This window comes from Poeciliopsis prolifica, unplaced genomic scaffold (assembly GCF_027474105.1).
Source record: "Poeciliopsis prolifica strain line A6 unplaced genomic scaffold, Auburn_PproV2 SCAFFOLD060, whole genome shotgun sequence".
In the NCBI taxonomy this organism is placed as follows: Eukaryota; Metazoa; Chordata; class Actinopteri; order Cyprinodontiformes; family Poeciliidae; genus Poeciliopsis; species Poeciliopsis prolifica.
The window spans coordinates 1853486-1877496 of record NW_026562435.1 but is presented as its reverse complement, the minus strand read 5'-3'; the positions used below and the strand labels follow the sequence as shown (position 1 = coordinate 1877496).

Below are 24011 nucleotides of genomic sequence, written 5' to 3'. Positions count from 1 at the left end.
AATACAAATTGGTCAAGATATCTGGCTTATTTTCCCACAGTTTCAGTTTTTTTTTTATTGTCCTTTGAGATCCATTAATTCTTTCACAGGCAAAGGAAAACATATAGAGAACAAAGCATAAAATGTGAAAAGAAATCGAAACTGAACCCTGGCCAGCAGGATGAGAAGCACAATGTCCCCAAAGATGTCCCCTGAAAGGTCCAGAGCCAAATGGTCACATCCTTTATGAACAGATTTTGAAAGAAATGTTTTGCTCTTCACATGACTTTGTGCTTTCAGTTATCTGGATCTAATTAGCCTTTTTCAGTACAAAGCAGGAGAAACAGCACAGGACCTGGTTACTGTCTTCTAAGCATCTGGGTTATTGTTCTTAGTCTAAAAAAACATTTCCTATCACAAACTAACTCACTCCAAAGCTTAAGTTACTTATTTTGTCTGTTTACAAAAGACATCTCCATCGGACATTGAGGAGATTTTGAAATAAAACCTTGTCTGCATTTAATTTGAGTTCTGCACCAAAATATGACTGCAGTGTACTCTGCAGAGTCCCAAAAGGCATAAGGGAGGAGCACGCCTGGTTTCTGCATTGTTCAAAAACGTTAGCTGAACAAGTTTTGTAGCTGCGTTTCCATTAACTGTAAAATTGTGCAAACTGAAATTACAAAAGCAAATTTACTTAATGGAAAAACATAGCAATTTCAAACAAATTTTTTTGCTAAATATTTTTTGCAGTGGGATAAAATGGTTTTTCGGCCTTATCGCAAAATTATTTTCACATCATATGAGCCACGTGATCAACAGCTGGATGTTACTACTGGCGAAAACGATGAAGACGACGACAGGAAGCAGTGGGAGGAAGACAGTTTGTTTTTTTCAGACATTGTGCAGCTGGCTCCACCAGAGCTCTCACAGCGTCACAGTTCAAAAAAGCTGTGTGTCATTAGAACGTGTTCAGTCCATAGCTCTTCTGTAAAAGAGACTACAATTTCAACAAAACTTTTTTTTTTAAAGCAGGCGGGCTTGTTGCTTCTCCGCCTGAATAAAACGCCTATGTCTCCTCTGATTGGCTGATAGATGATGAGTGCTACCAACACCATGGCTAAATTGTGAATGTATGTCATGTAACTTCTTCTATATGTTGCCTACATAATTTTCAACGACAAATCGCATGACCACATTTGTGAAATTAATTTAATTTCTTATTTAACAGAAACAATTCTACAATTGTGAAATAGTTTTTTTTTTTTTTTTTTCCGACATCAGCAGAATAGCAAGAAAGATTTGCGCACATTTGTAATGGCATGCACACTTGTGGGAGTGTGTGCCTTCGTGTATGATAGCTCTATGTACCTATGGATGATATGGCAGCCCTCTCCCGTTGTCAGGCCCCACATCTCTGCTAATGATTAGCAGGAGAGGGCTGACTGCCAGCAGACCTTCACTCACAGGACCGACCAGAGCCCCACAAAAACAAAGGGATTCACCTCAGCTGTTGGAGGAAACTAGAATTCCCAAGTCTGATATTATCTCTGTAGATGGGAGAGATAAAGGCACATTCTTTTTGTTACGAAAACACTTTGTGCCTTCATAAAAATCCCTATGTCTGCTCAGGGACATTTGGCCTTTACTCTTTAGGTGTAGAAATTATTTCTATAAGGATGAGAAAGCCTCCAGTTCCTGTGCAGGATAAACCCAAGAAGGAAAGAAGCCTATACCTGCAGTATGTAACTTTTATAAATATGAGTTTTTTTTTTTTTTTTTTTTTAGTATTTGTTAAAACTGTCACTATTGTATAATATGAGGGGAATAAATGAAGCTCTTCTACCTGTGGTCCTACTGTCATCTGCAGAAGTGTGCCACTCCCTGTCAGAAACAACCAATCAGAGCCAGGAGAAGGCAATCGCCTTATGTTGTTCTTACTGTTTGAGTTCTTTTGAACTTCTAATTGTGTCAAACTAGAAATTAGATTAGGCCTTAGAATACATCCAAATTTGTGCCTAAAATTAATGAAATCAGATGACTCAGACCAACCAATTGGAAGTCTCCAAAGCTGTAACATCATCATTTGAGCTTTTCCTCAATGCTTGAAGAGATTAATCTGATTCGGAAGACAATAATAAATACATCTCTGACATATTCTCTCATTATTATGGTATTTCGCAAACAGAAAATTAGCAATTCTAGCTGACAGAACAGGAGAAGTTTGGTTTACTTTAACATCATTCAGCGAGAAAAAACATACATGTCTCTTTATTCGATGCATGTAAACTTCTGGTGTCAACTATAACTCCACTATCTATTCGTCACACTGGATTAGATAGTCAGCTGAAAAGGCTGCAGCAAAAAAAAAAAACAACTTAAAAAATGTGATGTGTTGATTTTTAAATCTTACTGTGACTTTAGGAAGTTTTTTGTTTGATATCTTTTCTGTTTATCTGTTGCTTGGATCACATTGTTTCGCAATGTATTTTCAGTACAAAATACTGACAATTGTATTAAGCATTTTTCTTCAGTTTTAGCATTTTGACAGCCCTGAGCTTTATTATGATGTGTAAATCTTCTCTGTATCATATGATAGAGAAGATTTTGATGAGATGAATTTCTCTCAAAACAGTGAAACTATTGAAGGTTTTTAGCTGTCCTGTTTTTAGACCAACTAAACAGAGGAGGATTTCATTTTTACAGGATTTCATTTTACACAGAAGAAGAAAGTTTAGTCCTGGCTCACTGTAAACTACACGTGTCGACATAATGAACAAAATTCCAGATATTGTGATGCTATGTGGCTTCTCTTTAAAGGAGTTCTGCTTCTATTTTGCTGAACAGAGACTGTTCAGTAATGGTCACGTTTTCATAAATGACATGACCATCATAACCATCAGTAAATAAAAGAGGGGAAAATTACTTTTAAAGAGATCTCTGAATGCTGCTGAAACAAATCCAAAGTGTTTTCATGCCTCATCACTCTGAAAGCTGGTTGAAAATACACTCAGAACGTGATATTTTTGGTTGTTGTTTAGGGGATCTATGTTCTTGGGGTTAACTGCAAACACTGCCATATAAGGTCATCTGTATCTGACACAGTTAACACACCCATCCAAAAGTGGTCTATTTTTATAAGATCAACAGAAAAATGCCTTTAACCCTGAATCTTTCATATCATCTATCTTTAAACCTGCTGTGTGTGTGCGTGTGTGTGTGTGTGTGCGTGCGGGTGGGTGTGTGGGGTTGTGTGTGTGTGTGTGTGTGTGTGTGTGTGTGTGTGCGCGTGCGTGTGCATGCGTGTGCGTGTGGGTGTGTGTGTGTTGATTTTTTATCCAGAATATACTATCTCTGGAAAAGCAGACCTGTTGTGTTCTTTTGTTGGTCACTTACTTGTAAATACATAAAGCAGAAAATAAGAGTGTTCCTATAGAAAAGCCAAGGGAACTATTTGGAGAACAATAAGGGGGCTCAGTTTGTTACAGGGGGTGGTTACTACAATAAATCCTCCTCAGAAGTGCAATGGGAGTATGACAACTGCGAGTTCTTTAACTGTAATCCTTCTGATAGCGGTTTGGATCTGGCCAACAAATGCAGTGATTTTACACTAAGTGAGCTCTTTCCAGAACGCACATGCAAACTTCCAAACAGTTCTACTGAAGAACCACCACATTCCTGCAGGTCTGTGGCCCAGTGGATCAGCACTGAGATGCTGAGCTCTATGCGGCGCTGAACTCTGTGGGCTTCCTCTAAGGGGTCGACCAGGGTCAGCGGGCTGGGGACGACGGGGAAAGTCTTGGCATCTAATAGACAGATTGTGTGTCTCTTCCTGTGAGCGCCCACTAAACCCAGCGAGGGGGATTTCCAGCTTGTCTCCAGCTATTGTGCTGTGAACATTTGCTGACCGCCTGCGGTACCCCCCCCCCCCCCCCCCCCCCCCCCCGAAAACATTCAAAAGGAGGAAAGAGGGGACCTCTCGTTGCTGACCAACAGGACATATTTACAGTGAAGGAGTCAATATGTTATTATGAGGCACCCTCTATCAGCTACAGGATGTTTGGTCATCACAGTGGCACGCTGGGACATTCCTCTGCTTCTTATCTATTTTCATTAAAGCTTCAAGGTGGGTGGGACTGGGTCAGGTCGGGTGGGGTAGAAGTGGCAGGGCAATAGGTGAGGGACCTACCTGTGTGTGTGTAGATAAACCACAGGGCCCCAGTCAGCAGAGCCCCAATAACAAAGGCAGCGAAGGCGATCAATACCACCGTGGTGGTGTCCAAGAGAAACATCTCATCTGGAACATGAAACAATGTATTTAGTTAACACAAAAATAATGGAAAACACAAGGAAGAAAACAACAACAGAGAAAAAAGTTTGCTTCTTTTACCTTCTTCAGGTTCTGATGTATTTGAAGAGTAATCTGCAACAGAATACATCAACAATGAAAACTTAAAAACATGCTTCCCCACACTGATACAACAGCACAGTATCAAGCTAAAAATATGAAGAGATCAAATATAATATGAGTCAGTAGGTCTGTTTCTATTCATCATATAGTTGTAAAATTTGAGATTGCAAAAATAAATTTGCTGAAAGGAATCACAGCGATTTTGAAAATAACTTGTTTTGTATTAAAAAGTTTTGACACTGGGATGAGGTGTTTTTAAGTAAAACTTTATCAAAACAACTACAAACAAGTATGGCAATTCACAACACTGTAAATCTATAGAGGGGGTATATAGTATTTAAGATTAAGATTAACATACATTAGTGGCCAATTCCATTAACACTTCATACAGGTTTCAAAATATTTGGAGTGTAATTGGAATTCAGATTTTAAAAAATAGTAAAAACTGGGAATGATCTTAGCATGCTATTTATGAATAGTTTTACCAGACAAAATATCAGAGATGAGGTGGATTTTTGTTGTATCGAAAATAGTCTTTTTTCGCAAATCTGCAAAGAAAACACTTTTTTTACATCACATCAGTCACATGGCCAACAATCGGATGTTGCCACTGGCACAAGTCATGAAGAAAAGACGACAGGAAGTAATACAAGGATGATGGTGCTGCATGTTTTTTAATGACTCATTGCATGAACAAACTTATTCATGCATGATTTTAATTGTGTTTAATTATGTTTCTTTTTTAATGGAAAAGGTACAATTGTGACATTGTTTCTTTTTTAACATTAGCAGAATAACAACTGTTCCGTGTTCGCTTACAATGGAAACATGCCAACTTTGTCAGCCGCATGCCACAGAAACAGCAGATTACAGATACTCTCTTGTGCTGATAAGCAATCCAATGAAGAATGCGATGCAGAAACCTGAAGCAGGAAAACTCTCGAGAGCACATCTATATATGAGGTGAGAGTGTCCCCTCACAGATGGACCTATTGACTCCACTGGGTTCTGCTTAGCCATTTGGTGCAAACCCATCTGGAAGCCTTTCAAAAGTGAAATTAGCTGTAATGATGTCTTAACTAAGAAAACAAAGGCGCTTGTGTGTTGCAGAGAGGCAGAGCTGGTAGGTGGCCAGCTCTCCTTCACAATGGCTGCTATTCCTGGAAGGAGCGCTCGGCTCACATAATGGATGGTGACAGGTCATCTGAGAAGAGTTTAATAACAGAGGAGATGACGGCCCACCACCTCATCCCTTTCCCCCACCAATCCACGTTATCTGACCCAGGCGACTTGCTATGCTAAGAATGCTCAGGAAGGCCCCTAACACTTGCAGCGAACTGAGGATGACATAACAGGAAGAGGCTGTCTTAAACTTCAAGTTTGTCTCTGCACTGGAAAAGATTATCAATTTGTGTTGCATCTAACATTTTTGCCTGAAGATTACATTTATAAGTCCTAATTTATTTAGCTTATCCTTGAATTGTGGTCCAACGGGGGACTGGGGTGGGGGCGCATGAATGGCCTCCATTTTGAACATTTATTTCTATAATTTCTGAGCCAATTTATTGCCCATCAAAATTTATCATGACAGGCCTAATAGGCCCTTCTCTCGGTATGCATTTCTTTAGCAAGGACAAAAGAATAAAACAGGGTTTTTTGGGGGGAAGGCAGATGGAGTTAATTTCAGGTCAGATTGCAAATGAATTGATCCTGCAGTGGAGGTTCACCTTCCAGCAGGACAACAACCCAACAAATACAGCCAGAGCTTAAGAGGCATTAGAATGACTTACTTGTCTAACTTATAGTTTCAGTTATATTTACTTAATTTTGTTTGTTAATGAACTAGCTAAGTCACTATTCATACTACAACATTTTATTAGTTGCAGTCATTCAATTTATTAAGTATATTTTAGAAATTTCACAGGTTTCCAATTCACTAAATATTTTTTTATTTAAATTTGTAGCATCAAACTTTTTAAGAAAACATTAGTTTTAATTTTTTGAGTCGACCCTGCAGGCGCAATTGCACCAATTAAAAAGTTTTAAACTAAAAACTAACAAACTTAAAAAGTACTGACTCAGAAGGCCTGAACATGAAAGCACAGCACACTTTCCAAACTTTACCTACCAAAATGCTTTAAAATATTATCCTTTAAATTTTAACATGCACAATGACAACATGTGAAACTGTTGAGGCATCATGAATACTTCTGCAGAGCACTGTTATGAAGCTGAGAACCCACTGAGCCTTCTCACACAGTGTCCTGATGCATGTTGTGGATAACCATGCTGGATGTCTTCCCGGCCAGCCGTGTTTGCTGCTTTAACAGTATCAGATATGATCAGATATGAGAGTGTGGTCAGCTTTGGAACAGTACTGGTATCTCAGCAAACGTCATTTGTTTATGTTAGAGCGCTCGCTCCGGAGTGAGCGACTTCCCGCATAACGACTTACTTTGGTTCAGCCCTGAACTTTCCTCAACCTCTGAAGACACGACCACAAAGGTCACACCGTCAAGACTCCCTGATACAGACGGTTCCAGATCAGACGCAGCTGAATTTCACAAGTCACTACAGAACAAACCTGCTCCATAAAGCTGCAGCACTACAAAGAACATTACCATGTAACAGAACTTCACATTATCTGTTATCTTCTTCCTGATCCAGCTGTTAATATTTTGTGTAATAATATTGGATTTAAGCACTGAAATGCAGATGAAGTCTTAACATTTGTTTCTTATTATTTTATGGTAATTCTGTCAATAAGGTAGTCATATGGTTGTTGCTCATATTTCTATGAGAAATCTGTCACTTACAGAGATAAATCACAATAACAAAGAGCAGAACATATCTCAGTTCTTCAGTTTTATGTGAGAAAGGATATAATTTTTACAAATGGCCATCTGCAAGTTTTAATTTTTTAGTAAATTTATATGGAACATCATAGAAAAAATACATGCAGTTGATATATTCCAAAAATGGCAGCAAATCAATAAACAAATGGCTGCAAAGGATTTTATTGAACAGTTGCAACAGGTTTGTTATAAATAAAAACTTGAGTGACTGAAGAGTTGTGGTGGGTAAAACCTCAATGAGCAATAATAATGCTACAGAGAGGAGGGGGTCAAAACTCCTCACAAAGACACATAATATGATACAAACTATGATTTATTTAAGTTAGTTCTTCATTTTTTCCACACAGTGTCTCTTTATTTCAGCTTAGCTGTTTTTTCTTTTACATAAAGTCACAATATTGTATGTCATATGTTTGTTCCCTGGGGCTACATTTACATAAATTTACCACACACTGATAATTTACTGAAAGCAAATTACCACTGTAAAGCAGTAAATATAACTTTCAATCGAGGGATTTGAGGTCATTTTCTTCTTCTCCTTTCTTTCCTTAGTAAACCCAAGAAAATGTTTGGTTTGCCATAACAGTACAGAGGATCTGTTTGCATTAGGAAACATGGATTTGAAACAGAATCCATTTGCCGTGTTTGTTTGCTGACCGTATTCCTATGAAAACTGAGCCCTCTCCATGTTAGTGAGCAGCGCAAACTAAAAAGATGAAGTCAAAGATCACTGAGACTTCAAACTGATTACACGTTTGCCTAGTTCTAAGATCCAAAGTATAATGAGAACCATTTCTGTGCTGCATTATCCCAAACAACTCTGACTCTAGATTTTTTTTAAAGTTGAGATCCATTACATTATTGTTTTAGAGTTCCAGAAACACCAACATAGTTCATCAGGAACATGCAACAATGTGTAAAGCTTTGATATTTTACAGCCAATTTCTCTTTTTTTAATGGATGTTAACACAGTGAGAAAATCCCACCCAGTTGACCACCCCTTAGGGATCAGGGTATCGCTGTGCTGCCGAGCTCACAGAAACAATAATCTGACTTTATCCACAACAGCTCTAAATTTGCTAATATCTGCCAAGATGACATACAGTTCTGCCTAATGGAAATGATGCAAGCGATTTCATATCATGAGTGAACGATGATGACTCATTCTCACTGCAGTTCTCATGTAATCGAAGAAGGGACGCTGATTTAGAAATCCCCAACAATGCACCGGAGAACGCCTCATGACATCAACCCATCTGAGCTTAGGTCATAAATGCAACAATCTAATTAGAGTTAAGTCATGAACCCACCTCCTGCGAGCGCCTGCCTTGCTAGGCCACGACTCGAAAGGCGCTGCAAGTGGATGGACGAGCGAATGCGCAGGCCATGACCGAGGGGCCTTCAGTCTTTGGCTGGCTTCCCAACATCAACGAGAAGACCACCAGCCCCTATTCTCCCCCCATTCTGATGGAAAAGGGAGGCCACAGAGAAGGGCCAAAGTGAAAACAACTGGTGCTCAGTGCTGCATGACTCCTGTTTTTCCACATTTTCCTCTTCTTGGTCTGATCCAGGAGGCCAGAACCGGAGCTCACTCCTCTTTGCTGAAGTCAACTCTGTGGTAGGATGCATTCACTGCCAAAAGCACGCGCTTGCGTACAGCCATTAGCGTAACCTGAGGCACGTGCACAACCGTCACGTGTGCATACAGGGTTACATGTAAGCCACACATACACACGCCTCGGAGTTAATGATTACCAGATGTGTAGTGCAATGTGGATTGATCTAAACTTTATATGGCACCATTAGAATGGATATCTAGATGTTTTTTCTTGTAACACCTTTGGTAATTGTGTCTTCATCACACTAACCTTGAGACTCACTGTTATCAACCACAGCCATCGGCTTCATCAAAAACCTTTTGTTGCTCATCAATGCAAAGATTGTCTCCCCAGTCAGAGAAGTACAGTTGTTTCTGGGGTCCAGGCACTGTACAGACAAAATGAGAAAATAAAAGATATTTGAGAAAGCTAAATTTACAACACATATGGATTCTTGACCTTAGAAAAATATATAAATAAAATAAGTAGAAGACAGTGCTTGCAAGAAAAAGTATTATCTTAACCACTGTTTCCCAACCCAGAATGAGTACTATATGAAACTGCTGCCAAGTCGCACAAACAATATTTTTTTTCAATCTGGAATTTGCTACTTTGAGGACAGAACTCATTTACTATCTATTTTCTAGAGGTGCGCCGATTGCAGTTTCCTGTCCAATCACCGATCTTTAACAAAATAGACCTGTTGATAACAATTTTGGAAAAACATGGGTACAGTGGCTGATTTTGTACTTTAGTAGCGATAGGTAAGATTAGTAGATAACATTTGTTTGTCGTGTAGGTATCGGCCAATCAAAGATTTCCCAAAATTAAGGAAATACAGGTTGATTTATTGGTGCACCCCTGTCATTTTCATTATTACAGTAGTTTTAAAGATGAAATAAGTTGATGGACAATGATATAAGAATCTATTTAACAAAAGAAATGTATATTTTGCTATGTTCATTAAGGATGTGAAAGAGCAAAGGAGGCCAAACAATTTGTAGCAAAGTAGCTTTTGTCCTTCTGGATTTGGAAATGTGGGTTGCCTTTTGGTAGTGATGGAAAGGCAGAATAATGTCTCCCCAGTCTTTCCAACTGGAGAGACATGTTGGCTGCACCAACTGCTATTAGATGGTTTCAAACCTCCGCTTTGTTTTTAAAAAAAGAAGTTGGAATCTCTAAAATCAGTGATAGAAAAACTGCCTGTGTTGTTTTGCTCTTTGATCCCTGACACGTTTCCAGTTGAATTGATTTATTGTAAAATAGTCAATGGTAATATGAATAAACTATCTGCTAATTCTGCCTGGCTCTAGAGAGAACAACTCATCAAACATGAGCAGAAACAAAGATCATAAGAGGATTTCATGCATACCTGTGGTAGTTCCTGGTTCCTCTGAGAATCCTCTGAACACAGCGACACCTCACAGTGCAGAAAAATAACTGCTGTGTTCAGTTTTTTGGAGTTGAAGGTGAAGCTAAAAGATTCCCCCATCTTTCCATAAAAAAACAAGTGCTTCTGAGGGTTCTGGATCCATTTAAGTGAGTCATCCTCAGCACAGACTGTCTCAATAAGCTTGTAGTCAGAGGACACTGTGGGGCTGGACTGGGGGGAGATGAAGCATGAGGTGAGAGTGAGTCCAATGTCCGGGTCCGATGCTGTTGACGTGATCTGGAGCACATAAGAGACAAAAGAAAAAAAGATTTTGAGCCAAATATGCACATACAGTAATATAATTTATTCATTGCTCTTTGCCGTTAGAAGCATCTTCAAGAAATAATCTTGACGAACTTGTTAAAAGCACCTGTTTGCAGAACTCAGTAAAAATGGAATGAAGCTTTGACTTGTGTCATATTTATTTGTACACAGATTATTGAAAGGAAATTCAGTCTTGCACTTTGTTTTCAGAGTAGTATCATTTTACATCCATTCATTTTCTTACACCCTTGTCCTTTTGGGGTCGGGAGGGATGCTGGTGCCTATGTCTAGCTGTCAACAGGCAAGAGGCAGGGTACACCCAGGACAGATGTTCAGAGATGGACCAGACAAATAACCATGCACACACACCATGTGTTTGGACTGTGGAAAGCGCACATACACGGGGAAAGACTGGGCCAAGAATCAAACCCAGGACCTTCTTGCTGCAAGGCAACAGTGCTACCAACTGCGCCACATCCAATTCCATGGTATTCTCTTCTGTTTATTACTGATGTAAAAGATGTAGGATTTCTTTGCACTACATTATGTTTTGCCATTCTTCTGAAGTTGTTTTGTTAAATGCTTTGTTAATGTCAATATTTTTATTGTGATTTTTATGCCATGAAATCTAAATGTTTTTACCATAACTGCATTGAACTTCCACAGTGGGTAACAAAGTTTTCTTAGAAAACATAAGTTACTCTGTGATTATTACTGAAATTAACTGTGTTGAGTTTCTGGCTTTTGCCTGAGGTCAGGTCTCAGCACAGTGTAAGCTCTGGAGGAGGATTAAGCCATAGCATAGACAGGCAACACTTTGTCCTCTCTGCCAGTGAAGAGTCTGACAGCATCATAAATATTTTTTTCAAAGGACCGTTAGACCATGAGCCTTCGGTATACATTAGGACCAAAATTACTGCTTCTAATCAAATATGTTAAGCTAGACAGGCAGGGTAACAAAACATGCAGAGAGGGAATTAAATGAATGTGGGACGCTCAAAATAAGCTGAGTATCTTGGCCCCAACAAGACAAAACAGAATCATGCATTGTTGAGGCCACTCAAAGTGATCAAAGAGAGAATACAGAAAGGTCACACAGCATGTTTGGCTCAAAAAATGATTCGATTTTAAGAAACGAAAATAAACAGTGGGATTTGAATGCAAAGCATTACCTGCACAAACACTTCCATTTGGTCAGAAACTCTGAAGACGCCTTGTTGCGGAAAATCGTTGAAAGACTGAGTGTAGTACAGCTCCATCTCAAAACTTATGCTGTTGACTGGCTGTCTGCTCAGAACCGGAATTGACCCAACTTCAGGTCCAGGATTAGGGACCTTCTTGGATTCTCTGTATGTGCAGTTGAACTAGACAAACAAAATACAAAATTAACAATTAGGAAGGACCAGATGTTAAACTGCATCAATGTTTGTGTTTGTTAGAGAACATTAGAGAACAGATGTATGAAGATAAAATAAAAATAAAAACAGCAGGCAGGTTAGTGTGAACATGGTGGAGAAATTGTTTTACAATTTCACAGCCTGTAAACATGGCTGTAGGGTATTCACTTGACACAGTAAATATAGGCTGTTCACCTACTAAATCTGGCCTTTATGTAGGAGTAATACAAAAAAAACAGGTTGAAAGAAAACTATAAGACAGTCCAAAAGGCAAGCACTCAAATGAGACTAGCCCTAAACATTTTGGCTGAGACCTAAACACCCCACCCTCACTGTTAAACATTGGGAGGAAGCATCAGCTTGTAAGGATACTTTAACCAGCAGGAAAACTGAAACTAGTAGGAGTTGTTGGAAGAGGTATGAGATAACACCAACAATGGCAAGGAATTGAAAAATGGATTAATGAAATAAAGAAAAATATATGGGGACATTTCAAAATGGAAAAGTCAGGTCAGGGTTATTCATGGATATCATGGAAAGATGGGGAGTCTGCTGTGGCCAAGTAAGTTTTACAGCTACCAAGGGGCTCTGAGACATAAAATTTCCTCCAACTCAGTTTGATTGTAGCTGCTGAGGAGAACAGCTCTTGCAGAAAGATGCTCTGTCTTACGTTTATCAAAGGAGCTGGTGGATTTGGTTCAGCTTGTGGACCAAATCCACCTGGTCCCCCAGGTCTGGGGAACCAGGTGGAGTCCGGATTGTCATCAGCCTGCGCCTCGTCCGAAATCACCGTCACCTGTAGTCCGCAGAGAAAACGATTGCTTTACATTCACAAAAACGATTTTCAGACCTGACGAGCCCCAATCAGTGAAAGTTGCCTAAGTTTAGCAAAGTGTTCAACACTTTGGATTGGAGTCAGCTTAATATTACTTTGTAAATTGTGAAACTTTGGAAGCATGGTAGGTGCAGCCGTAAAAGAGACAAAAAAAACATATTTACAGTATCTCAGAGAAAGAGGTCACATATAAAGCATGCTGCTCTAAAAGAATGCAATTTAATGATGAGAAAACAAAATTGGTTATACAAATGAGGCTGTTTTGATGTCTGGACCAAATATTTGCTGACCCAGCATTGGAGCCGTCGAAGAATTAAGTCAACACACAACAGAAGATACAATTACTATAAGTGATTGTCTCTGATATGTGGGGACCCCGGCAATGAAAATGAATGTCTTTTGAGCACAAGTCAAAGATGGCCCCGGCACTAATGCACTGACACAAAAGATGACCTTGGACAAACGCCCAGATTTTCAATCTCTGACAGACAGTAGAAAGTGTTGTTCCAAATTTCCCCTCACAAAAAGATTTCAAAAGGCCAGAGAGGAAGTGATTCATCCTGACTTGTTAGAACAAATGCGCTGAATGAATGCATTCCCTTATAATGATGATAACTAGGAATGTCAGGCGTGAACAATGATTAAAAAAAAGAAAATGAAAAAAAGAAACAGTGCAACATTATAAAAAACTTTAAAGTAATCTAAATTCTACTTCCAAAATGTGAAGGATTATCCCTGCTCAGTTGTTTGAATAATGTGTTTAGATGAACCGTTTATAGAGTCTTGACATGAACAGTTCTTATCAAATCACATTAGGGAGCATAGCTCTTCAAAATCTAGATACACAGCTATCTAATCTGTGTAGTTACATCGTTATATATATGATTACACTATTTACTAGATGGATAAAGTAAGCATTGTGCTCCCTAGTAAGTAATAGTGGATTTTGGCACATGGCTCTCGACAGACGTAACAACCAATCCCTGCTCATCAAATGAAAAAAAGCTTGTTATATTAAGGCTTCTAGAAAATCTAATCAGTATGTGCTTTTAGTTATTTAAAGAGAAGGCAATACATTTCACTAGGGATATGCTGATCTTTTTTTTCACTTCTGATATCAATACTGAATCTCAATCTGAGGTTTAGTATATCATTTGATACAATCTGATACGATACAAGCTGTGCAGAATTAACTTAAAATATTTCTTTTTTTGAACACAGACTTAAATGTACTAAATAGCAAATTTATTTGATAACGCTGCACCAGTACAGCACACTTGAATACACAAGCTTGGCCAAACATGTAAAAACAACACAACTTTAATTTGTTAAGTCAGTGCAATTAGTGACTATAACACCCAATGTAAAACAAATACAACTCGCAGAAGCAATAGCTGGACTACCTTGCTCAAACTGCAGCAAACCTTATTTTAAATTGTTTCATAAAGTACAATTAGGAATTCTATATATTATGTAAAATAAATAATGAATCTCGCCCGGATCGTTAGCTGGAGATAGGCACCAGCACCCCTCCCGACCCCACTAGGGATAAGGGTGTCAGTCCTGGATGGATGGATGGATGGATGGATGGATGGATGGATGGATGGATGGATGGATGGATGGATGGATGGATGGATGGATGGATGGATGGATGGATGGATGGATGGATGGATGGATGGATGGATGGATGGATGGATGGATGGATGGATGGATGGATGGATGGATGGATGGATGGATGGATGGATGGATGGATCATAAAGCATGATTCTGCTCAGTGAACAAAGTATATGATTAGAGTACATCTACCCTTATGGATCAAATACATTGTATTTTTTTCTAATATCAGGACCGGTACACATCGGTGCATCCCTAGTTTTGACAGAGGAAATAGAGGGGCTGGTGGCCCAGCAATAATCTTCCGGGCACTCTAGGTGTTCATTGATTATGGTGCTTGTCTGATTGAGTTATCTACTGCAGGTAAGATACCAACAGCTTTTAACTTTATAGCAGAAAGTCACTTACATTTTTTGAAATATCTGTTTAAGTAACTGCACAAGCAATATCTAATAAAGACTTAGTTAAATTAGTATGAAGTCAGTACAAAGTCATTTAAATAATATGTATTCCCCGTTGTAAGGCCTTTTCTGAAGAAAAAGAGACATGACATAAACTCACAGAGTTGATATGAAGGACATCTGGACTATTATGCATAGGAAACACAATGGTGCCACATCCAGTCCGAGATGTCTCCAGTGTGTAGTGGGTTGCATTGACTTTTGCTTTGCATTCTGGGTTTTTCAGCATGAGGTTGGCATTAGCAAATCCTTTCGCCTAGGAAAACATTCAAACACAGCATAAAGATCAAGTACAGTAGGCCTTTATGAAGTCAATTTTAGAATTGTAAAAGTAAAAAGCAGGATGAAAACGCTAAAGTGGTGGTTGTGTAATGGAGTTCTCAGGAATAAACAAATCCCACAAGGTGGTCTGGCTCCAGCTATTAATTACAGAGTATGCCAGTTTCCATTCTGTGATGTGGACTGACTGAAATGTTTGCTACAGCGCTGCGTGGCTCAGTGTAAACCTATGTGGAAACAGTTTGTTTCATTACAATTTAATATTTCACTTCTTTATGACCAAAACACTCTTTCACATTGTTTTTGCACAGCAGAAGAAATGCTGAAGCAGACAATGGGAATTGCTGATGCATGGATATGTCACAAAGATTGGTGTGTTATCACATAATCATCATCAGTTGATGTTTGTCATTTTTATAACTTTTGAAGCATTGTCAATAGAGTTTTGTTGTTAATTACTGTGGAGATGATAATCAAAAAGGTTCATAATTAGTGTGGAGATTATTCTCTGTTGGGTGACTGCCATCTGGGCTGTTTTTGGCCCTTCTATTCAAAGTTTGCCAGATTAAGTTAGTGTTGCATGAACAAAAACTTGACAAAAACATTACTAGGCAACAAATGTTTTTTAAAACTTCGATATGATTTTTGCTATATTTGCTGTTTGCAAATTAGCCAGAAAATTATAACAATCATTTTGTTTTAAACATGTAGCATTGTTTAAAGTGCTGTCTTTGATGAAAAAATGTAGTTGAAATTATTTTGGTATGTGTGGTGCAAAGGGATTTCTCTTGATAGAAAAAAATAAGCAGTTAACAGGGTATATTCTGTAATTTTGAGGCATTTCCTGAACCAAAATATATTAATATACAGATATTTTTTTTGCATTTATCTGTATTTGTTATGTTTTGCAAGATGATTTGTCTGTTTTACAAGGTTCTGCAGTGCATGAATAATAAATAATGCAAACAAAGCTAACATCAGTTGCTAGTCCTGTGAGGCATATAGACTCACCTCCAGGCTCTTTCTGTCAATGCTGATGACCATCCGCTTTTCCTCACATTGAACGCTGAATTCAACATCCAAAAAGTTTTTATCCTCAACAGGTTCTTCGTCGTCATAGTTTAAATTGACAGGCAAGTGTTCAGGAAATGGAAAGGGCAGACTGGAGCGAGGTGCCGCATGTCCTTTTTCTGGCAGAGTGCTGACATGACGCAGGTCAAACAGCTCTGGAGGCAATCTGCTCTCCAGATGATCCGATACATCTGGAAGACACACGCAGCCTGGTGATGATGACTTTCACCAGATAGAGTAACTCTTTGGTGTGACTGTGACCTTCAGGTTACCTTGTTCTCGCAGTCGGATGTTGAAATGGTTTGCCATAGGGGTGCTGGTATAAGAGGTGACTGGACTGTAGCCGTTATCTACTGCCCACTTGATCAAGGCTTGTGATCCTGATGGCAAAGGCTGTCTGGAGGATGTCGTCTCTACCATCTGCGAGTTAATGGTCACTGTATCAGAAGCCTGTGGAAGAGTCACTTCATCAGATATTTGTTTTTCTTAACCCTCCTTCCCCATCCCCTCTTCAAAGATCATAAAAGAAAAAGCTTAGAATATCGGCATCATTAGGATGTTCGTCAAGTACAGTCCTGCACTTTCTCTATGGTGTGTGTGAATCATGTGAATACAGCTGAGGTAATGGGCGTGTAACAGCCTGAACAGAGCTGAGAAGTCATGTTAGTTTGCTCTTAAAAGTTAGGTTCCTGCCCTGCTTCTCCCACCGTGTGAGGATTTGTTCTTTCTCACAGTCATTTCCCACACAGTCAAGTCTCTTGGGCAACACCAACAAAGTTTATTAGGCCATCAAATGACTTGCATAGCTGAGCATCTACAAAACAGTGATTGCACAAGCACAGCATCCTGTCTATCCTCACTGTCAAATGAAAGTGTCAGAAGTTTGTCATTGGGATTAGGACAGTAGTTCACCTGGAGCCTACACTGGCTTTACCAGCTATTTGCAGCCGTTCTGGTTTACAGGAAGACTCCTCTGTGACTATTTCAATACACTGATCAGAGACATAACTACAATAACAATATCAGTCTGAGTGGTGTTTATGCACAGACGCTGGTGTGGATTCTGTTACGAGAATGTCACGAAAGTTGTAATTTAATAACAGCTGTGGATAGTGGGGAATGTGTTGACACACTGCATTTCTGCATGGTACTCCAGCTGCAATATGGCAGCTGGAAGCACCACTGCAGGAACATGACTGAACATCAAACTCGTTTCACCCTCTCCATGAACTTTATGAACCACTGTTACCAGGCAAAAGGAACCACAACATCAAAATCACAACTCTTAGACCCATATAGAACCTAAACATGTCAAAAATGTTATAAAATAATAATACTTATTTTATGTTTCACCTATATTTGTATATAGGTAAATGGTATATATAATTATTTTTTTTTTTTTTCTTATTTTTCTTTTTACTCATTTCTGAAATGGAATTCTGAAATCTGAATTCCATTAGTAGATTTTCTTTGAAAGATAATGTGGCTCTAATGATTTTTGGCCAGGAAACTACCGTATTTTACCTCTCTGTCCCGGGATCCTCCCGTATTAGTATTTTCCTGTAAATTTGCCATATTTGACTACGGTAATTATGTTGCATGCCCCCAGTGATAGCACATTGATATGGTCGCCTTCTTGTTTTCTTCATACTTCCAACCCCACAACAACTCCCTCCCCCTCCTTAAAATGTTACCTACATAATGCTGACTGACAAATGTCTGCTAAATACGCTATATATATAAGACACAAATATTCACCTTGACACAATTCTACACTATGTAAACATAGTTGCTAATCCAATATCTCCTTTTTACCATCTATTTACCCATTGAAAAATGAAGTTCTAAGGGTTTGACCTGAATTTACACTCAGACAATCTGACTGATTGGATGTAAAGTAGCCACCAAACAAGTGTGCAAACACAAAGCGCCTGTGAAAAGTGTGGTGTCATGGCTGCAGCAGTATTAGCTTTACCACACACTAAGGAAATGTTGAACCACAAGCCCACCTCCTCTAAGATGAATACTGGAAGCAGAAAGCCAAGAGGAACATGTGAGACAGTAGCACACTGACAAGCAAAGACAATCCGTCACACAATGAATACCACTGACAACATATTTATAAGACATTTTGAAAAGCAGAATATTGATGAGGCTCTTCCAGTTTTTTTGTTGTTTTTTTTTTACACTGATTTACAATAGAGACAAATTCCAACTGCAAGTTATGCATCAACATGATATATGGCTACACTATTCTTTCTGTGTAGGTGCCACATTTTTAAAGTTGCTGTGGAGACTTGAACGGCACAAAAATACTTTAAAGCAATTCTGCTTTACTTATGCTGTGCATAATTAACGCGTCACTCTGAGGATCGTGTGCTCAAGTTTTTAACATGAGGTAAAGTTAATTTTGAATTGTTTCACACACATGAAGCAAAATCAACAAACCTGAATATAAATTTCTGGGAATTTAAGTGACATATCAACACCACATAGTGCAAAGCAGTGTACCAGAAGGAAAATGACAAAAGGTTTTTATCGCTCTGAAAAATATCTGAACCATCAAAAACGTTTGCATTTGGACTAAGTCCCCTTTATTCTCATACCCTTAAAGCAGAGTTGACCTTTTTTGACATTTGATCTCAGAATAAATCCAGCTGTTCTATGAGGGTCTCAAGGTTTGTTAGAGAACGATAGACAACAAACGGTATCATGAAGACCAACAAACCCTAAACATACGGGCAGACTATCAGTAGAATGGTTCAGGTAGAAGACTGAAAATGTTCGTGTTCTAGAATGGCCTCGTCGAAGTTCAGACAAAAATCTAATTCATGCCAAGTTTTGGAAATTGATGTTCACAGATGTTACTCATCTAATATAACTAATCCTACACTATTTTGCAAAAAGAAAAAAAAATGACTGGCTGTCATAAAAATGACCTAATGCCTGGGAGTCTTCATGGATGCTAATGACTGTTGTCATGAAAGTGTCATTTGGTGAATAGTGACACATTTAATGCAAATTTGACCATTTTAATTAACTTTTAATGCAAGTATATTACAAGTGTCATTAATTACTGAAAATGTTGCACTTTTCATTATCTTTTAATGCAACCTTTAGTACAACTTTGCATTAAAAGTGTCATTATTTACTGAATGACAACAGTCATCAACATTTATGAAGCGTCATTGATGTTCATGACAGGTGATGTCATGTTTATGACAGTCTCAAGTCAGCCTTATGCACATCACTTCAAATAAAGTGTTACGGGGTAGTTATATAACTACGATCAAATTTCAGTGTATGTAATTTACTCTGACTCTTTATTACTGAATCTGACAGTTTCAATCATGTAGTCTAACTCCATTATTAATTAGGATAATTAATTTATCATTTTCTATGGAGTGCCTTAAGATGACATTTGTTGTATATTTATTTACATAATAAACACATAAATACATAGTAGATTCAATAAAAATTGAAATTGCATGTCTGGCAGAGCCATAGCTATACAGATTTGCAGATGTAAACGTATCACAAAACTGGATATAAAAACCATGAGTTCAGGAAGCCTGAATAAACCTTCAGCTTTTAGTTAAAAAAACATTTTTAAAAATTCTTCTTTTTGCTTCCGCTTTGCAGTTAAACTGCTTTGTGTTGGTCTGACCTAAAAAACCTTGACAAGATACATTGAAGTTTGTGGTTGTTACATGACAAAATGAATCAAATGCTATTTGGGATTCATAACAAAGGTGATGCAAAGCAATGCAGAAATCACCTTCCCTAAAACCAGTTGTGCCATGAGGACAAGGTGCCATCTCAAAACACATCTTGGTTTGCAAATCTTTTTTCAAGTGGTACACAAAGTAAAGATTTCTTCCTGTGTAACTTGTGAGCCAGAGTAACATTTTTTTCTTACCACAACCTCCAGATTTCCCTGCACATTGTGGGCTTTGACAACCCAGTGGACAGACTTTGCACATCTGAGCACCAAGATGACATCTCGCACTACCGAGTCGTCGTCCTTCAGAGGCCTTATATCCACAATGACATCCACCTGGAAAGCACTACAGAAAAAAAAGCAAAATATGGGAAAGAACCACAGTGTTATCGTGCTTCCTATGTCTATCTAACTAATTAAAAAGCTGGATGCACTCCCAGAAAATAAACTCACATGTGCACCACAGATGAAATAGCACCAAGGAGAGATACTGAACACATACTAAAACGTTCCCAGATATGCAGTCTTGTGTTTTCTGAATCCTGTTGCAACAAATACTGAAGGCATTGTGCGACAGCTTGGTCTTTGAGAGCTTGTTTTTGAAAACGTTCCTCAAAGGAACCCTACTGTGTGGACAGCTAAGCCCCCTCTGTCGTCATCTTTGCTTGAATCCAAAATAAACTCTACACAGATTACTGAGAGCATCCTGCCCTTAAAAATAGGCCATGACAGAATGTACTTTTGGCTGTGGACATGTTGGCTGCTTACCTGCTGGAGTTCGGGGCTTGCAGCTCAATGATGTGTACTTCTCTGTTAGGCACAGACAGGATGCAACCCTTTGACGTCTGTGGCTCCTCATAGCTGCCCAGGTAGTTCAGAGACAAGAACCTGGTGTCAATCTTGCAAGTGTCAGAAAACACCGAGTCTGAGAAGAGAGAAAATGTTTGTGTTATTGCCTGGGTCATCTACAAATGTATTCTGATCAAAACTGAACCAGATTAACACACAACAAAAGATGATAATCCTACCAACTTTAAGTCCAAGCTAAAGTCTAATGGCTTTGAGACACACCAAGGCTTCCTCAGCTAGATAGGTCAAAAAGGCTAGACCTATTTTAGACCTTGATTAGACTTTGGCTAGACCAAGCCCTTAAGTGCTGAATGTTTCTCAGCATCTAAGAGCTGAGGAAGGCTGTGTTGATGGGCCCAGTTGACATGCCCAGCAAGAACCCATCCATCCTCATAAAACTCCACAGAAAATGTGAAGGAGTAGAAATTTACAGCTCTCTCTGTGAAGTATGAATCATGTCAATTGGCAATTTGCCAAACCATAGCCTCTAATGATACAAGGCAACTGCTTGAAGGCAGAAAGACCACTCTTCTCACCACAGGCTCACAAGGAGAGAGGACTTACTAATCAGCAGCAATGATGTAGCCAAGATTCTCTGTATGCTTTGCTTCATTCGCATGCAAACATTGGCAGTAAATACAAGATTCTTTGTCTGAGAGTTGATGAACTGCAAACCTCGATAGGACGTCTGATTACTGTACAAGCAGCATATGAACAGTAAAACAGCTTCTTTAGCTATAGCTCCTTTACTGATTCTTTCTCTCTTTTGTCTGTATGCCTTTCACAGGAAATGTTAACATTTTGGGTTTCTCTTTTTTACAAACCCAATGTTATTCTGTGAAGTGGAAATGATTCATTATCTCAACTACACTGTTGCGTATCCACCTTGTTTTTCAAAGAATAGAATGATATGAGATCATACATATATACCAATTTTTATGTAGGACAAACAATTTCATCTCCAGCAAAGCCAGACTCCCACAGAAGGTTTCTGTATATGTCAGAACAAATTCTGTTTTGTAATACTGCAACACCACATAAACTGTAGTCTTCATAGAAATGAGAGGACTTAAATGTTTCAGAAAAAGAATTTCTTTTCCCCATTTTTTTAAGTCTTTTTCCCACTTAAGACAACTTTCAAATATGCTAACATATGGGACAAAGTAAAAACAAAAACATGTGATAGTAGCTGAAAGACTGACACGGTTCTTCTTCTCTTCGCCCTGTGTCTCCAGTGTCACAGATTCCATTTTATTATTTTCCTCTTTTACACCACTACATAAATAAATTTGTGTACCTGTCTGTCCAATAAATCTGACAAACAGGTGACAAACCAGAAAACTCTGAACAGCATTCATATCCAGCCTAACATTAACTTACTTGGCATTAGCTGCAGGAAGTGGAAGTAACAGCTTACCTCCTCCTGCCTGTTATTTATATTTGTTCTGAACAATTTGTCTCTCTATTTTTTCCCACCCAGCTCATCCTCGTCACATTGGAGCACAGGAATCAGCGTCAAAATTTTCAAAAACATTATAGATTTCATTTGAATGTAGACAGGCAATCCAATTGAAAAAAAAAGAGATCTTGAGAATAAATTCAGTCTAGCATGTTGAAGACTGAAACAAGACAGAATGAAAATGCAATCAGGACTGAGACAAGGCAAAGAGTGAAAATGTGCTCTCACACAGTCTTGAAACCCAGATCAAGACCAATGACAAGAAACAGCATAAACCTTATCTGTGGTCTTCCTCCCTTGAAGCAGTTTTCTATCCAACATCTTATATCCACTAACCCGCCTCACATCTCCAAACTCAGGTTTCCCTCTCTAACCTTGTCTCTCACAACTTGAGCAGTTTTAACAATCAAATCCCCCTTGACGTGTGTCTGCATTTATTCCACTCTGACTGCATTCCTCTTCACCTCTCTTGTGTACTGCCTGTTGCTTTCAATGGTTCTGGTTCCCGGGTCTGAAATGATTCCAACTTGAGTACATCCAACTCCCTTCCAGCTTCACCACTCTACCTTATGTACACAGTAATGTCTGTTTATACACTTGGATATACATAACTATCTCAATCAAAATAGCATTGAATCATCATTGAGAATTTGTTCAAATTGATTCTTCTAAGCAATCAGCTTCTGTCTGTTATGAACCACTCTGGAGTTGAAAAGGCTTTTTGTATTTTTGGAAATCTCAGAGGTTAAAAGTTAGCACTCTCTAGAACATACCGAGACTGCTGTCTTATGTTTTAATGGAGGTTAGCTTTGTTAATCCCCAATATAAAATGCTAACAATTTGAACTGAAATTTGTGCTGTCTTAAAATTATAAAATGTTGTTTCACAGCAGGTTATGTCACCTTTACTCTTGCTACTAAGAGCTAACAATTTAAAAAATAAACCTATGGTCTTCAACAAATTATAATTCCATGCTTTGATTTTTCAATAAATCTTTTAAGATAAATCTTTTAAGATATTTAGGCAAACCCAAAGACATGCATTTCATGTCGAGATATTTTTAACAAATTTGTATTTTTCGTCTTAACAAAAACAGCTGAAAATTGCTTCTTTTGTATAAATATAGTAATATTTGCTTTTCAGTTCCACCAGAAACCTAAAAACCTGTGTAATCATACTTATTTATTTAAAAGTAGCTGTAGTTTTGCCAAATGCAACCCTCATTCCTCATGAGTCTAATAATTCCTAACACTGTAAATAGGCCAAACTAAGAAAAACCACAAATGGGCAATAAAACAGTGTGAGGAGGTGAATTCCTTTTGAGGGAAGGCAGTTCTTTTCTCAAGTGCAGTGAAAGTAAACCTCGAGGCTGGGCCATAACACAAAAGCTAAGAAAAGTTACGCAAGCCAAAGGTCAGTGGGGTCGAGGGGCTGCTTGGGGGCCCAGAGCTATGTTTGTGAGTTTACTGAATTTGGTGCGCACCTTCTCCAACTTTGATGTAGATGGCTTGAGTCATCCTAAGCTCAGAGAAAGAGGTGACTGCCCTGTACTTCTTCAGGGCCCAGTTGAGGAGATGCTCGTTGCCTTGGGGAAGGCTTTCCTTCTGGATCTGAGTGTTCAGGGAGAAGTTTTCCTGTTTAAAGTGGACCTCTGAGCCCAGTGATACCTGAAGGAGGAGAAAAGAGAGCAGTGTTAGGAGACAAAAGGAGCTGTTGGAAAAAAAAACAAATCTGTTGACAGTTCTATTCCATGTCTGTCTTCAGCTAAGGAACAACACTCATGTCC

The 24011-nt window shown here is 38.7% G+C and overlaps 1 protein-coding gene across 1 annotated transcript in view; it reads right to left on the bottom strand.

Annotated features, from left to right (window-relative positions):
- Positions 1-24011, bottom strand: part of tgfbr3 (transforming growth factor, beta receptor III) — a 72869-nt gene that overhangs the window by 2816 nt on the left and 46042 nt on the right. The window contains exons 5-16 of the mRNA XM_055060480.1: positions 23709-23892; positions 20686-20842; positions 20116-20263; positions 16469-16646; positions 16137-16387; positions 14947-15102; positions 12607-12732; positions 11712-11903; positions 10216-10512; positions 9114-9231; positions 4370-4402; positions 4169-4276 (exon numbers count right to left, since the gene is read on the bottom strand). Coding sequence (XP_054916455.1) covers positions 4169-4276; positions 4370-4402; positions 9114-9231; positions 10216-10512; positions 11712-11903; positions 12607-12732; positions 14947-15102; positions 16137-16387; positions 16469-16646; positions 20116-20263; positions 20686-20842; positions 23709-23892 — 1948 coding nt within the window. The remainder of the gene's footprint in view (positions 1-4168; positions 4277-4369; positions 4403-9113; positions 9232-10215; positions 10513-11711; positions 11904-12606; positions 12733-14946; positions 15103-16136; positions 16388-16468; positions 16647-20115; positions 20264-20685; positions 20843-23708; positions 23893-24011) is intronic.